The 17,659-nt window shown below is 42.5% G+C and overlaps 1 protein-coding gene across 2 annotated transcripts; it reads left to right on the forward strand.

Moving 5' to 3' along the window:
• Positions 1–6,933: 6,933 nt before the first annotated feature.
• Positions 6,934–17,653, forward strand: foxm1 (forkhead box M1). 2 transcript variants are annotated; one of them, XM_084330237.1, is made up of 9 exons: positions 6,934–7,088; positions 7,421–7,915; positions 8,051–8,193; positions 8,955–9,155; positions 9,397–9,525; positions 10,995–11,054; positions 12,621–12,669; positions 13,286–13,467; positions 13,557–17,653. In XM_084330237.1, the coding sequence occupies exons 2-9, from the start codon at positions 7,459–7,461 to the stop codon at positions 14,337–14,339; spliced, it is 2,004 nt and encodes a 667-aa protein (XP_084186363.1). In that variant the 5' UTR covers positions 6,934–7,088; positions 7,421–7,458; the 3' UTR covers positions 14,340–17,653. The 2 variants fall into 2 exon arrangements, with proteins under 2 accessions (XP_084186363.1, XP_084186364.1); XM_084330238.1 differs by having other exon boundaries at positions 12,624–12,669.
• The last annotated feature ends 6 nt before the right edge of the window (positions 17,654–17,659 follow it).

Here is a 17,659-nt window from a genome sequence, read left to right on the forward strand (position 1 = left end):
CCAAGATGGCGATTTAACTCGTTGCTGCTTAACAACAAGGAATTCATTACACAACTCAAAGAAGCTCTTATAGTATTCCAACGGGAGAATGCAAACTCGGTGCAAGACCCCAGAATAATATGGATGTCGGTAAAGGGAATGATCAAAGACTTCACGGATAGCTTTTCCTCCAAAATGCGCAAGAATCAAAACACAAAACTGGATGAGCTGGAAACGCTTTACTCAACGTTATTTAATTCTCTGAAATACAACAACTCAACTCGACTAGAAAATCAAGTTAACGTACTAAAAATAGAGATCAATGACATATACAGACAACAATCGGAAATACAAATACGCAGCACAAGACAACAGCAGTACTCTCATGGTTCCAAACCCAGCCACCTATTAGCCATGCGATTAAGAATTAATGCAACATTTGCAGATATAACTACCATTAGAGCACAACAAGTACTTGTAACAGATCCGGTAAAAATAAACGATACATTCAAAGTATTCTACTCCGATTTATATAAATCAGAAATGACCTTCGATCAAAACAAAATGGACACATTTCTTAATCAAATTATTCTCCCTAAACTCTCAGAGGATGACGCTAAACAGTTAGAAATACCGATCACACTAGAGGAACTCAAGATGGCCATAACCGCAATGAAAAGTGGTAAGGCTCCAGGAAGAGACGGTTTCCCATCAGAAATGTACCTTTCTTGTTGGGACATAATTGGCCCCTTATTACTAAATATGATCTTATACTCAGTCAAAGAGGGGAACTTCCATAAAACCGATAATATTGCACTCATAACAGTCCTCCTTAAAAAAGACAAAGACCCCAACGAGTGCGGTAGTTATAGACCTGTAAGCCTCCTCGGAACAGATATCAAACTGTACTCTAAGGTATTAGCCATCAGATTACAAAAGCATATGACGTCTTTAGTTCACCCGGACCAAACTGGCTTCATAGGAGGCCGCCTGATCACTGAGAACATAAGACGTATACTGCACGTACTTGATGCCGACAAAGAGGATACCATACCTAAGGCGATACTGTCCCTGGATGCTATGAAGGCCTTTGACAGGCTGGAATGGTCGTATCTGTGGGCAGTGCTAGAAAGGATGGGGTTAGGAAAAGGATTCATCGATATGATTAAAGTATTATACAAAGACCCATCGGCCATGATTATAACAGGCACAATCATCTCCGATATCTTTCCGGTATCGCGCTCAGCCAGACAAGGTTGCCCTCTTAGTCCCGGTCTGTTCAATCTATCATTAGAGCCGTTAGCACAATATATAAGACAATCCCAATCCATAGAACCTATCGTAATCAAGGGCACACAACAAAAAATTTGTTTATATGCGGACGATGTAATATTGTTCATGAAAAACCCCAACACCACATTGCCTCATCTGCTCAAGTTGATTGAGGACTTTGGTGATTTATCGGGATTTAAGATAAATTGGCCGAAGTCGGCTTTCCTTCCACTTAACACCCCTGCAAAAAAAAGATACAACCCTCCCAGGACAGATACCGATGGTAAAACATTTCAGATGCTTGGGAGTGGAAATATTCCCTACCATAAGACAAACGGTGAAGCACAACTACACAAAAATCCAAAACAAAATCAAAGACGACCTTGATAGATGGGCAAAACTTAAGAACACAGTACAAGCACGGATATCAATAGTTAAGATGGATGTACTACCTAAAATCAACTTCTTCTGTTCAATGCTACCGTTACCCCCTCCAGAGGGTTACTGGAAAAGATTACACTCCTCCACATACAAATTTATTTGGAATAACAAACCACCACGTATAAAAAGATCCACCGCACAGAGAAATAAAGCAGATGGTGGCATGGCATTTCCAGATTTTTTCCTATATTTTAAGGCGTACTCATTAAGTCCATTGACAACATGGTTTGACTCCCAAGCATTAGCATCTTGGAGGAAAATAGAAGAAAACATAGTAGCCCCACATAGACTGAAGGACATAGCACACACTAAACTACCAATCAAGCACTGTGAACGAAAATTTGGCCCCATAATTACTCATGCGATCCGGATATGGCGTGAATCACAAAAAAAAAATCCTAACCCACAAGAATGGCACAACCATACTCCCTTATTCAATAACAATGCTCTCTTAATTGGAAAACGACCTATAAGATTCCCTATATGGGAAAAGCAAGGCATACACTCATTAGGGGATATTTTTAACAAACAGGGTTTTTGTAGTGATAAAGAAATACGCAAAAAATTTAATCTCACCAAGTCCACATGGCTTTTTCACAAACAGTTAGAGCTATGTTTGAAGTCTCACGGTGTTCCATTAGACAGACCAATTGAACACCACAGATACCACAAATTCTTCTACTCAAGAGAGACATCGAGAGGTTTTGTTTCAGAATTTTATCATCAATTACTAACGTCCTCGTATGAAACCCTCCAACTTGACTCTGTCTGGAGGAGGGATATACCAGACCTGGAAAATGACTTTGATTGGCAAGGAGCCTGGGCAAATGTCCGACTTACATCAAGGAACCCGGATCATCAACAAATCAATCTTAACTATATTCACAGGACATACTTGACTCCTATAAGACTGTGCCGAATGGGGCTCAAACAAGATTCCAAATGCACCCAATGTACAAATGGGGACGAAGGGACATTTATGCACATGTATTGGGACTGCTCATCAGTTAAGGCATTCTGGAAAGATGTGACCCAACAAATATCAAAACTCGTATCTTGGAATATACCTGTACACCCCTCGGTATTGCTGTTGAATGATGTTTTTGAATTTGCAGTGAATCCACAGCTAAAGAGATTGGTTTTATCGGGTATCACAGTAGCCAAAAAGCTGATCGCATCACGCTGGTTTCAACCGGAAAAAATGTGCCGTAAAGTTTGGTTTCTTACATATCTCGATGTAATTTACCATGAAATATCTACAGCAAGAATTCTGGGTCTCAATGAATCCAAAATGTCAATGTGGTTAGAAGTGGTGGAGAGAATAAAAGCTAGCTTATAATGGTAGTGTCTGGTTAGGTGCGAGGGATAGTGGAGGTACTTCTCAAGGTGGGGTCCGGGAGGGGGGGTTTCGAGCTGAGCATATGTATGTAGGTTTTTTTTTTAGATAACAGGTATTATGGGTATATCTTATATAAAACAACTAACCAAAATGTGATCTCATTGGATGTGCCCTGACAATTAATGCTTGTATATCTTATCGTGTGTTGTCATGTTTGTTTATATGTTTGTTTTAAAAAAGAATAAAAAAATAAAATACAAAAAAAAACACAGGGTTATATAATCTTATAGTCAAATTTAACCTACATGTATAATCTGTTGTTCTAAACCATGAAACTCGGGTATTGCAGATTAAGTTTTGATTTTACTATGTTGGCTTATGTTCTTTTCGGGAACGTTTTTTGTTGATAGTTGATTTTTTGTTTGTTTGTTTGTTTTATCTTGCAAACTTTAACTTTTTTTGTTCTTTTCGGGATCGGTTTTTGTTGATTTTTGATTGTTGATATTTTTTGTTTGTTTGTTATATTAATTTATGTTAATTTGTTTTTGAATTAGGGGTAGGTTGCTCTATAAGCTCTTTATTTGTAAAAAAAAAAAAAAAAAAAAAAAAAAATTGTTTATGTGTATTTGTAAACATTCGAAATAAAATAATTCATTCATTCATTTGTTTTAGTTTTAGTTTTATTTGTATTAGGTTTGTAGGGTTGAGTATTTTGTTTAGTTTGTTCTGGGTTTGTTGGTTTTTCTTGGACTGCAAACAGAAAATGCATCACAGTTACAGACAGTAGCTACTGTTAGCTGCCCTTCCGGATTAGCTTTGAGCTAACTATCTTTCCCGACCCATGTATTGATTGATTGATTGATTGAAAACTTTATTAACAGATTGCAGAATGGGTACAATACAGTACAGCTCAATACACACAATTGTTAAGGGGATGCAGACCAGAGAAAGACTTTCGTCTTGTTTACATCAGGGTCCCCCATTTTCAATTCATCAGGACATATATGACATACATGACATACAGATAGTCAGTACTGCTACATCTATACATTTATGACATACCAGATTTGCAAATACAGTACTGTTTGTGATACAGAAGGAGTCAAGAAAAGGGAGTATATACATTTGACGTAGAAACTGTACATTGGAGGAGGTTGGGTGGGGGGGGGTTGGGTACATTGGGATATTGACAACCATACTGGGTAATTTACATTGGAGGTGGTTGGGGGGGGGGCACACTGTATAAACAAGTAAAACTGTACATTGAGGGGGGGGGGAGGAGACACTGTACAAACAAACAAAATTGTACATTGGACTATTGACAAAACCATACTAGGTAAATTACTGTACATTGGAGGGGGTTGGGTTAGGATATTTACAGGGGCCAGTGTTGAATTGCAGTCTCCCGTAGGTGTCCCTTGAGAGAGGTTTTGAAAGTGGGTAGTGATCCACATTCCTTTACAGCTTTGGGTAGGGCGTTCCACATTGATGTGGCATAATTGCGAAACGTGTTTAGTCCCTTATTTGAGCCGAATCTGGGTTTAACATGATTTGTGGAGCTCCCTCTGGTGTTGTGATCGTGGTATTCACTAATATATAATAATAATAATAATGCATGACCTGCTCAGAGGTCTTTAATTGGCATGCAATTATCCTCAACACACACACACACACCGGAACACACACGCATGCATTGTCTCTGTAGGATCGCCGATGCGATTCATCTCTGCGATTAACCCATCCCGTCCTCCTTCCCCCTCAAGGGCAGCCGGGAGCAGACAGGCGTCAACGTGAGCCGCGCCAGGGGACCAATCCAAGTGCTCCTGTCCGTCTTCGTCAAGGACGCCACAGCGTTAGCGATCTGTTGTTGTGCATGTTTTTCCATTGGGTTTATCTTATCGGAGGGGGAACCCTTGCGAGCACGGGGAGAACATGCAAACTCCACACAGAAAGGCCTGGGAGATATCCCACCTGGGTACCTGGCATCATGGAAACCTGGTCCCCAAGCGGGAATCGAACCCTGGACCTTCTTGCTGTGAGGCGACAGTGTTAACCACTACACCACCGTGCCGCTGACCTTTGGGAAGTATTTTGACATGTACATGGGTACCTTGGTCGTGTAGTGTATCTTGTAGACCAGGCCCATTGCAAGTTGCTGTACTCTGTCGTCTACTCTAAGCCATCCTAGGTTGTCAAAGTGGGCAGGGGTGAGGTGGGTTCTAGGAGTAAGGTCAAGCAGTAGTCTGACCAGTTTGTTTTGAGATGTTTGTAATTTTGTTTTTAGCGCCTTTGAGGTGCTTTGGTACCATGAGGTTCAAGCATAGTCGTAGTACCCCTGAATGAGTGCTCCTGCCAGAGTCTTCAGGGTATTCTTGTTTACCAGAGAGGAGATCCGGTACAAGAATCGAGTTCGTTGGTTGACTTTTTTTATTACATTGGATGCCATTTTGTCACAGGAGAGATTAGCCTCTAGGATGGAACCCAGGTAGGTAATTTCATCTTTCCTTGTGACAATATTGTCACCCACTGTAACTGAGAAGCCGTCGGTCTTGCTGAGTTTGTTATTTGAACCGAAGAGAATGGACTCTGTTTTGCCCATGTGTAATGATAGTTTGTTATCAGCGAGCCATATGCAGATTCTGCCTAGTTCCGAGCTGAGGGTTTTTTCAACCTGTAACTTGTTCTTGTCAGAGACCAGCAGGGCTGAGTCGTCCGCAAACAGGAACAAGTTGCAGTCACAAGCTGACGACATGTCATTTGCATAAATTAGGAACAGTAGCGGTCCTAGTATGCTTCCTTGTGGAACACCACAGCTCACTGTGAGGGGGGGGGATAGGGTACCGTTTACCTCCACCATCTGTTCCCTCCCCTCAAGGTAGGATTGCATCCAGCTCACTGATAGACTATCAAAACCAATTGCTTTTAGGTTGTCAATCAGAATGGAGTGATTGACCGTGTCAAAGGCCTTTTGTAGGTCCAGCATGACCATGCCGCAGTATTTGCCTGCGTCCACCTCTTGTTTGATGTGGTCATTCAAATAGAGAAGGCATGTGTCAGTGGAGTGGGATGTTCTGAAGCCAGATTGGAATTCGTAGATTAGATTTTTTTCCGCTAGGTACTTTTCGACCTGTTCGTAGACTATTTTTTCCATGACTTTCGAGATGGAGGTGAGAATAGAAACAGGGCGGTAGTTGCCTATTCATTCCATTCTAAACATAACGTTAGTTTACAAAACATGACCTGTCTATATAACGTTGAGGAACAAATTATATAGACGGGTAATGTTTTGAACAACTAACGTTACGTTTAGAATGGAATGCATCGGCAAAGATCGTTAGCTCAAAGCTATTCCGGCCAGTTTATCAACTTCCTGTCATTTAGAAATATGATTTTATAGTGAAAATCATTACCAAAACGTCCGGAAAAACCTCACGGGAGCATTATAGACTGTCATACAAATGCTATAAGGTGGCAAGAAATGCACTATAAACAATACTTTGCGGCGTCGTTTCTTGCGCTAGCTTCTGTTAGCCAGCATTAGCCTTAATTAGCATGAGCAAGTAAACTAACAGTGAACGTTTTTACATGAAATACAGCCCAAAAACCCTGCTGACAAACGTTTGCTTATTAAATACATTCTATACTATAATAATACAAACGTTTCATTGCCTCTCTGTGACGACAAAGTTGTTTAAATAAGGGGAGAAAAGTAGCTAAAACCAATGTATTTGGATAGGACAGGAAGTACCATTGGCAACCGGAACCGGGTGGTTCTTGGGGTGTCCAGTAGGTGGCGGTATGCGCCTTTCTGTGGCTGCGGCCCGCCATTAACACCAGAGAAGAAGAAGAAGAGGACGGGGGCTGCGCCTGCGCCCACAGCGCCAAAATTCAAAAACGCCCCGACGACTCCGAGCATAGAAAGGCTACATAATAATAACACGAAATATAGTATTAATATGAATAATTTGACTGCAATCTGTCAGAATGGAAGCAGGCGCTCGGGCTAACGTTACGGAGCCAAGCAACTTGAAGAAGCATCGAAGGGAGGAATATGAAGGTTTGCGGCTTTTATTTTCGGGACAAGTTAGCTTGTTGGTTAGCTAACGTTAGCTTACTGTTGTCCCTGTTGTTGTTGTCGCCACCACATCAGTAGTTTGTTGTTCATTGTTTTTCATGTGCCGTATAATAATAACGTTGTGTGACTGGTGATCGCTTCCTTCCTGAAGAACATTATCACGTTAGAAGCCGCTGCTAGTTTAACGTTACTAAGTGACTTCCTTAGTGCTATTTTAGAGTCAACTCGTTATCCATTTGAGTTAAGTTACTGTTAAACAAGCTATTAACTATTGTTTTAACTCTGTTGGCTTTTTACATGTTTATTTTTTTTAGACAACAAGTGAACGCAAAGGGACAGCTTCGGTTGCAGAATGAGACACAGTCCAAGGAGACCCCTGATCCTCAAGAGGAGGAAACTACCTTTCCAGCAAAGTGATCATCAGCCACCAGCCACCACCACTGATGCATCTGATGAACCAAAACGCAAAGAACCTAAACCCCCAGCTATCCAGAGCTTCCCTGATGGCACCCGCATTGTGGATCACCCTACCATACCTGGCACACAAGTGGTTGTCATCCCCAAAAACTCAGACCTACAAAAGATAATCGCAGTCCTCTCTGCTAAGGGCAAAGAATGTGGTCCCCATGGACCAAATAAGTTCATCCTTTTGAGTGGCCATGGGACTGGTGGCCTGGTAAATGGGACCATTAGTCAACCTAACTTTGAGGAGAGAGACCACTCTGGGAGAACTGGCAGGGAACAGTCTGAGAACAAATCGGATATACACCATTCCCTGGATACAAAAACTCTGTCTGGAATCAAGCCATGTACGGAAACCTTTTGTATGATGATATTATAGGGGGTAAACTTTTAATTGAGCTAGATATGGAGTGAAGTCTGATTTATGGACAAGCTTCCTCAGTAATTTGTTCTTTCATAAATTGTGCTTCTTTTTTTGCCAGTGAATAAGGACCTTGATTGCAGTCCTCTAGATGACAGCCTTACCAACATCCAATGGCTGGGGAAAATGGATGGCCTTGAACCTGATGCTGCCAAGAGGGTTGCTAAAAAGGAGAACCACAGTCCCTGCCCACAGACCATTCCGGTTGGTAATTTCTTCTCTCGTCACTCCAGTGTGATGGTCACACAGTACCTGTGTAAACAGGGACTTTAGAGCATGTCTCTTTTAAACACAGTTCACCCAGCGTGTCTCAGTAGTGTAGCACCTCAGTGTGAGTTAGCACCATAGGACCAAACAAGTCATGACATGTTCTCAACTCAACATTTGTATGTTTTTTTTTACTATATCAATATATCTGGCTTAGATTTAGGTTTAGGCTTATGCAACAAATAATACATTAACCCATTAGACCTAAAACGCCTGCTAATAATGCATTATACAGCCTGCATATACACACAAATGTGTTTCCTGGTTTCAATGGGTTAATACAGTAAATAATAAATAGAAGAAATAAGTCAAATTAAAAGAGGAACATACTATTATTGATACAGTAAAAATATATATAAAAAAAATACAGTTTAACCTAAAGAGTCATTGTCATCCTATACAAACATGAACCAAAAGCAAACATCTCTATAAGCGTCCAGTCGACCCAACTAAACAAAAAGAAAATTAAACAACCTGTCATCAAACACGTAATAAGTGCATTTTCAGTCTGTTTTTTTCTTTGCGGATATCAAGAGGTAAATGATTCCAATTATTCCAAAATTATACTATTGTTCATCTTGATAATGAAAAAGATTCAACTGAATTCTCCTGAAAGCAGTCCGTATTCATGCAAAGATCTATATTATCTAAATGCCTCTTTTTTTTTTTTTTTTTGCATTTCATTATTTCTTCTATAGGTGGCACACAGTCCAGATATAGCCGCGGCAGCTGTTGTCCTTCGACAGCTCGTGTCAGAGAGGCCACCATACTCCTACATGGCCATGATCCAGTTTGCCATCAACAGCAAGAGGAACAGAAGGATGACGCTGAAGGAGATTTATACTTGGATCGAGGACCACTTCCCTTATTTCAGAGATGTAGCAAAGCCAGGCTGGAAGGTATCTGGTTACTTTTAAGTGGACCCTGGTGATATGCTGGCTCTCGCTGCCTATCTATCTATCTACACACTGGGTTGTCATTAGGGCTCAAATATCTTGTGTTTTATTATAAATAAGAATTTAAAGTTTTTAGCTAATCACACATGTCAAAGGGAAATATCCTTTTGAATACCACTTTTTAAAAAGACGTGCATTTGGACCTAGATGTTTCCTCTTCTCCCCCCCCCCCCTTTTGTGTCAGAATTCCATCCGCCACAATCTTTCCCTTCATGACATGTTCATCCGCGAGGCGACTCCAGACGGCAAGGTCTCTTACTGGACCATCCGGCCCGAGGCCAATCGATGCCTGACTCTGGATCAGGTATACAAGGTGGGCAAAATGCAACTGCTGTTGATTCTATTCTATTTACTGTTGATCTATTGACCTTTCTCAAACCCTGCCCTCTTTTCTTGATCCTCCAATCACAGCTGTTGTTTCCCCCGAGGGTCAATTGTGGATGTGACATTTTTCTTTGATTCAGATATCCCAGAAATGTAATACAACCGCCCTCTTCCGGGTAGCGCAGCTGGCTAAGCGTCTGCCTACCACCGCAGAGACACTGGTATCGAATCCAGCTGTCGGCGGTACCTCCGGCTTGGTCGGTCGTCCATACTGACGCAATTGGCAGTGTCAGCGGGTGGGAAGCCGGTGGGGTATGTATCCTGGTTGTTGTAAACAGCGACTCCTACAGTTTAGCCGGGGCGCCTGCACAGCGAGGGAGGGATCTGGGGGAGGTAGTGTGATCCTTCCACACGTTACACTCCCCCAGTGAGAGTCCGCGCTGCCAGGTGAAAATAAGCGGTTGATTGGCTACACATGTGTCGGCGGAAGCATGTGATAGTCTCCACTCTCCCAGACCGACGGTAGGGGGTAAGTGCGCAACAACCAGGAAGGGGGTTGGGAATTGGCATAACGACTAACATTGGGATGGGGGGGAAAACGGAAAAAGGAGGGGGGGAAAGATCAATATATTATATAAAATTTAAAAAATACAACCGCCCTCCTATTTAATTAAAGGGATCTGCTCCTAGTTCTGGATTTTACGTCATTTGTCTTTATCACATGATTTTACATTTCATGCTCTCCCGTGTTTTGCACGACTGCTGATAAAAGTAATAATATTATATATATTATAGTCTATTAAAGGGGCACTTCGCCTAAAGACTATGCCGATTTATTTTGCACATAATCTCACGCACAATCTCCCAAGGCTCTAAACAGTTTTCGTGTTTAACAGACATCACTTAATGTTTCACTCGTCCCAGCATGTCCCACCTGTTCCAACGGCAATTCACTGCCGGTTCCTCAGGCAGAGTTTCAGCGAATACATTTTGAGTAGGTTAATGGAACACGCGTGATGAGATACAGGTAGCCGTAAACGGAAATCTAGTATGCCATTCAGATCTTACATCCGTTATTAGTTTACATGATTCTATTTCTAAATGAATTAAAGGAATTGCATGATTTTATGTTGATTTCAGTCATTTTACAGGTCGGTGCAGTTGGATTTATCCTTGACCCCCCCCTATCTCTTAGGTTATTTGTGGTATGTGGCAGCAGAAGTACTTTATTCACCAAATACAGAGAATATCTTTTCTCAAGGTACACAGTCCAGCAAGCAGTAGAGAAGACTGTCTGCATGCAAGACAGTGGATGTGTATTATTTTAATTTAATTTATTATTATTCAATTTGATCAAAAAATTTAATTTATTATTTCTTCTTGCTAATTCTATTGCTTTTTCTTGTGTGTTTTTGTATTTTCTAATCTTTAACTCTCATTCTGCGGCCTTCTCTGCAGCCTGGTCTAGACCCGACATCCACTCCCACACCTGTGCCAGTGCTGGTTTTACCTCACCACGTAAGCTCATTTGACCCTTTCTTTTTTCTTCCGCAGCGATCCTCAAGCAGAAGTCACGAGACACACTCTCATGCTGCATTCATTTAGAATAGAATAGAAATACTTTAATCATCCAGAGGGAAATTTGACACTACAAATCGCTCACATTAAACATTTAGACAGAACAAAGTCACGAATAAGAATAACAAAACAAATTGCCTAAGAATAGAATAAAATATACAGACGTCTACAGTAAGTGTAATATTGCACAGTGTTGTTTCAAAAGTAAAAGTCCAGGAAGATGGTAACTGTCACCCTGTGCTCAGTGATGCAGGGAGGCACAGTGATGCATTGTAAAGTCTGATGGCTGTCAGAATGAAGGACTTCCTGTGCCGTTCAGTGCTACATTTAGGGAGTGTTAACCTAGCACTGAACATGCTCCTCCTGTCAGCCAAGTCTGTGTATAGTGGGTGGGAGGAGTTTTCCCTGATGGCCTGGAGCTTAGCAAGGCTCCTCCTCTCCACCACCATCGCTAGAGAATTCTAGCTCCACCCCAACCACGCTACTGGCCTTCCTGACCAGCTTATCCAGCCTGTTTGCGTCCCCTGCTCTGTCAGCTGCCCCATTTCTAGTGGGAAACGCATCATCTCCGACCCACATGCTTCTGAGCTACAAAGTCATAAAAACACGTTCATGCTAAACCTCTTTTGCCGGTTTTAACGTTTATTACGATGTCGGTGGCCATGTTGACGTCCAATGACGCTGAGTGTTGGACCAGGGGGTTGAGAAATCATACCAGAGTTTGCTACTAGGGACTCCGAGTTGATGCTTTATTTGATTTTTCCTATTAGGAAGTTGGAACTTCCGACCCGAGTTATAAGCGAACGCAGCATCATACAAGTACAGGTCAAGGCAAATATTTGAGGCTATTTCAGGAGCAGGTTGATGTGTGGAAGCGGTCGCCACAGTGAAAGACTTTGCCCGCTCTGTAGAAGATATTCATTGTTTTTAGAGCTGAAGTCTTAACCACAGTCTTTTTTTTGGTTACTGTGTCGCCTGTAACTACTTGTCTAACTTAATTATTATGTACCTTGGCAGCACAGCCTCGTAGCCAGAAAGTCACAGGTTCCATCCTACAATAGCCAATGCAGGGCAAGTAAAACATTTAAATAAATAATAAGTAAAAAGGCTTGAATTTTCATTATAGGTGTAGGCCTACGGGGTGTTCCCCAACAATTGAGTAGTAGATCAAAGATAACTCTATGCCTACTAAAAACAAATGTTGAGTGAGATTTCTCACAGAATGATTTAAATATTCGACAATGCCAACCACACAGTTCAATAGGAACATGGAATTCTCCACATCTAAAGAGATATTGTGATCAATATCGTCCCTCTGATTGTGTAATTCTTGTGAAGGTTCCTTATCGCCCGGCCCTAGTTTGCATAATACTACTGAGGTATCGCAATACCAACAACACCAAATATAAGACAATAGACAGACAGTGGCTAACCCCTGGCTAGTGGAGACGAGGTATATTGTATAATTAAATAACAACATCTAAACTTGTCTCCTCCCTTTCAAAGCAGCAGAAGAGAATGGTTACAGATGGCAAGAAAACAGCATTTGGCACTGGTGAGTTGAAGGAGATTGAGAAAGCTTTATATGGATATTACACTTTAGTAGAATTCAAATTCAGTAGTCTTCCCTCTATCTACACGTAAGCCAGCAACCACTGCCGTCAACACCACCATTCCTCCCAGGTGTCGGGCTCCTCATTCACTTCCACAATCCACCCTAAAACAGAATATCCATTGTGCTTAATCTTGGGCAGTTAATTCAGTATCTATAAGCATATAGACAACTGTCTCCCTAGTCGCCAACTTTGTTTGCTGGTCCCCGGCTGTAATAAATATTATGTAACGCTATGCTATTTTCATATCACAGCTGGTAAAATTAACGTTTGATTGAGATTAACTCAAGATCCCTTTGGGTGACGAATGACGATATATCGCATAATAAAATTCTTCTTACTCAGATGTGTTCTGTTATACCTAAACATGAAATTCAGGCCATTTAATTGTCAAACACTCACCTTGAAGTTGTTGAAATGGTCCAATATTTGTCAAAACTTCAATGGAGATTCGGCTTGAACGTTCAAATTGGACTTGGTGTTAATTCAAACCGTTTTAAAGAGTGACATTTTTTTGTGATACTTATTATTCCCCTTCTCCCTCTTGCCTATGCTCAGAGAGGAAGATGAAACCTCTTCTTCCTCGTGCCGACTCCTACTTGGTCCCTATCCAGCTCCCCATCACCTCCTCCCTCTACCACCTGTCCTCTTCCTCCATCTCCACCCAATTGCCCTCTTCTGCCTCCCAGCAGAAACCAACGTGCTCACGAGAAGGCAAGAGGGTCCGGATAGCTCCTAAGGTAAAACACTTGCCTCTGTTTTACACGATTGATTGGCAGAGATGCTGCTAGAATTCTATCTAATGTGTGTGTGTTTGTATATCCGACAGGTGACTCACAGTGACGCCCCCACTGTCATGCTGTACCCCCCTCTCAAGGAGGAGATCAAAGAGGAGCAGGTGTGTGTGCCGCTGACTTCCGAGACCCCCCGACCCCCTCCCGGGAGGAAATCCAGCGGCTCGCGGCGTAAGCAGAGCCTGGTTCTCCCTTCGCAAGAGGAGCCTCTCCTCCTCTTCCCCGACAGCTCCTTCTTCGACTCGGGCGTGGCCTCCGACGCCTCCTCCGCTTTCCAGGACACGACGCCCGACACCCAGCTGGACCAGCGGCACGAGCAGGACGTCTCCTCCTGTCGGGACTACACCTTCAAGACTCCCATCAAAGGCAGCGGCGGCGGCAGCCACCTGGCGTCCTCCACCCCCAGCAAGCCCTCCCCCTCCGCCGCCGCCGCCACCACGCTGCCCGAGCCCTGGAAGGTCACCCCCCTGGGCAAGGGGAGCCACGGCGTGCTGGACTTCAGCCCCATCCGCACCCCCAGAGGCCCCGCCCTCACCCCGCAGCACCCCGACTACGCCACCTTCAGCTTCAGCAGCACGCCCTTCAAAGAACTGCCCCTCTTCTACAACTCCCCCAGGGAGCGGCTCAGCCCCACGGAGTCCCCCCCGGCCGGCGGCAACCCGCTGGCCAACCGCTCGTTCGCCGAGGGCCTGGTCCTGGACACCATGAACGACAGCCTGAGTAAGATTCTGGTGGACATCAGCTTCTCGTGCCTGGATGACGACGAGCTGGGCTTTGGCAACATCAGCTGGTCTGAGTTCCTCCCCCAACTCAAGTAGCTCCCGGCTGGACCCCGTTCTTCACGTGGATGAGGAGACTTCAACTGTAGCCTATTATTATCAAGCTGCTCACTTCGCGTCTTCCCGTCTTTTACACGCGGGCGACGTTTCTGTCCAACCTTTTTATAATTCTTCTTCCTTTCAACATCGGTTGCCTTTCGTCAATTAACTGCCTGTCTATCCGCTTCTTTATTTCACTCCATTCCTTTTTCCGTCTGTAAAGATTCTCTTTACTACCCTATTTTGTTCAATCATTTAGCTTACATGTTATGTTCCATCCATCCCTCTGTACTCCTCGAAGGAATCGCTAGATAAGAGGAATGTGTCCTAAGTGTATATGTATGTTTGATTTGCACATTTGTTGTAATATATATTTAGCAGTTGAAGACTGTAAGACGATATTGGATCTCATCACCCAGCAAGACACTACCATGCCAGAATAGAAGACCTCCATTTCATTCATTCAACCTCTTCGAAGTGACTTGGATATGGCCAGAAATACAATTTTTTTTTATTTTAAAAGCAATAAACAATGGGAAAGTAATAAAATAGTACTAACGGCTGTTGTCTATGTCCTACTACCATAGACCTGATTTGACTAAGCGGCTGGGTGGCGCAGCGGAGATTGCGCTCGTCACCAATGCAAGAGACTCCGGTCTCAAATCCCAGTCTCAGCATTGCCTCCGGCTTGGGCCGGCCGTCATACTGGCTCAATTGGCAGAGCCAGCGGGTGGAAGTCGATGGGTGGTAATCTGGACGTTGTGGACAGCGACTCCTACAGGTCGGTTGGGGGACGTCTGCACAGCAGAGACAGGAAATGGCGGGGGTAGTGTGAGCCTCCCACATGTTACACTTCGCCAATGAGAGTCCGCGCTGGCAGGTGAAAAGATGTGACCGGCTGCCTCCTCGTGTACCGGAGGGGACACGTGATGCAAGGCTTCTATCCTCCCTACAACCGACCAGTGGGGGGCATATGCGAGCAACGTTCAAGACAGGGGAGGGGAGAATTGGAAACACGAAATTGGGTTGGGAGAAAAATAGAAAATAAGGAGAGAAAAAAGTGGATAAAAAAAACTGATTTGACTACTTGTCTTTATCGGTATTTTATTTTCACAGATCACTGAGTCGATGCCAATCGCGGTGCGCTTTGTACACAAGGGACATTCTACAAGCTATGACTCTTTAACAATACCAGATCTAGGCCCACTTTAGCTACGTAACGCTGTGGAATATTAGTAGATCAGATGTACCAGAGGTAGGCCTGCAGTAGCTAGATGCGGTGGTGGTTGTGTTGGTCTCTGTAGAAAGTTATCTCTTTGAATGTAAATGTATATTTTATTTGTCATTGTAATGGGAGTTGTCACAATACTGCAATTGCTATGGCAGATGGGTGTATTACGATACCACACCAAGAAATACTTGACGTACTTGATTCAGTAGTCCTAAATGCAGAAGCACGCCTGTGGCACAAACTGACAAGCTAACCAGCTATGTTCTTCCGAGTTTGTCTTTATGTTGTAAATTCATGGTTTGCATCTTTTTTTTCATGTATCATTGCTACTAACACAAGCTGATGTTCTGTATCGATCATGTATTTCTTTAAGTATGATGATGATACTTAAGAATATTTGGTGTTGTTGGTATTGTGATACATCAGTGACGGTAGTATTATGCAAACTAAGGCCGGGCGATGAATAACCTCCACAAAGATGTACGATCACAATCGGGGATATTGATATTGGGATTGGGATCACAATATCTCTATTTGTGGAAAATGACATGTTCCTATTGAACTGCATGGTTGGCATTCTCAAATATTTACAAAATCCTTCTGTGAGAAATCTCACATATATATATATATTATATATAAAAAAAAGTATTTGTATCATTCATTTAGACAACTAAATTGTGTATCATAAAAAAATATGATCACAGTCTGTAAAAAGATAAATATATTGCCCGGCCCTAATGCAACCCTACACTGTAACTTTGTTGAGCAAAATTAATAACCAACAATGGGAGAAATTTCAGACGTGCACACCTTTAAAGCTTGGTAGTTTTGGGAAGGAAAAAATTACCTCTACAATGCAGTAATTACTGCTTGAAAGCTTGAAATGTTTTTCTAATCTGTACACAAATGTCCCCACAATAACCACAAAGTTAGCCAACTATGCGTCTCTAAAAGATGCTTCTGTGTGTAGTAAAGTGGTGGGAGGTTGGGTACACCACAGCCAAAGAGATCATTTTCAGCTTCAAGCAGTGCTCCAGGTATCCATTTTTATTTATACACTTTATATACTCATTACTAAAGATATATCATACTGTGTATTTTGATTTATTCAGAGGTTAGTTTTTCTCCCCCCCATGCTACACGGTGCAGCTTTAAAGGAAAACGCCAACATGGGAAATGTGCCGTCTTTAGAGTCAGACAAGAAGATGATTGGATACCAATGTCCTCTGACTTCAGTAGAAAGCTATCCGGCTGCAAGCTAGCCTAGTTTAGTACAAATGAATGGAAGCAGATACGGACCACTAGCCTATCTTAATACTCCAGGAGAGGCATTTTTGGCCGGCAGCTAGGCTAGTGGTACTGTAGGCTGTTGGGGACAAATCTGCTCTCCACAAGGGTGACAGTCTGGGGCCAACGTGGCTCAAGACCGAAAGCAGAATTATAAAAAATAGTCAGAATATCTTTAAAGTCGGGCTGAAATGGAAAAACGGCATATTGTACACCTATTTAACAATATATGCTCAAATGTATTTGTATTCTTATATCAAATTCCAATCATGTTTTCTTCCTGTAATACAAAATAATCATGACATGTGCTTCTTGCGTAGGTTTGCACAAACCAATTTCACACAATAATATGACTTTTTCGCTCTGGAGACCGAAGTGTGTTTTGACGCCGATGTTTTCAACGATCAAATCACTTGGAAATACGTCACGATACAGAAGCTAGATACTCTTGAAATGCCGTTTGAGCTCGACTTTAAGGAACTGTTCAGAACAAGTGCCTTCATCTTTTCAGGTTGCTGTGTGTTCAGGTCTTGCTGCTTATATTAGGAGGTTATGTTTCTGATCATAAGATGTCCCACACGGTTGCACTTCATTTTCCACTCGTAATCATTGCAATTATACAAGTTCTACATCAACAAACCTGACACGAGAACACTGTCGATAAAACACAGTGTCTGGTCACATGATCACACAAGAAGAGCATGGAGACGATCTGTTCCATGTTGATAATTAGGGGCAGTAGTAGAAATTAGTTTTTATTTTATTTTCAGTATTTATGCCATTTGAATAAAGGGTGAGAAAC

The sequence above is a fragment of the Notolepis coatsorum genome (genome assembly GCF_963971535.1).
Source record: "Notolepis coatsorum genome assembly, chromosome: 15".
Classification (NCBI taxonomy): Eukaryota; Metazoa; Chordata; class Actinopteri; order Aulopiformes; family Paralepididae; genus Notolepis; species Notolepis coatsorum.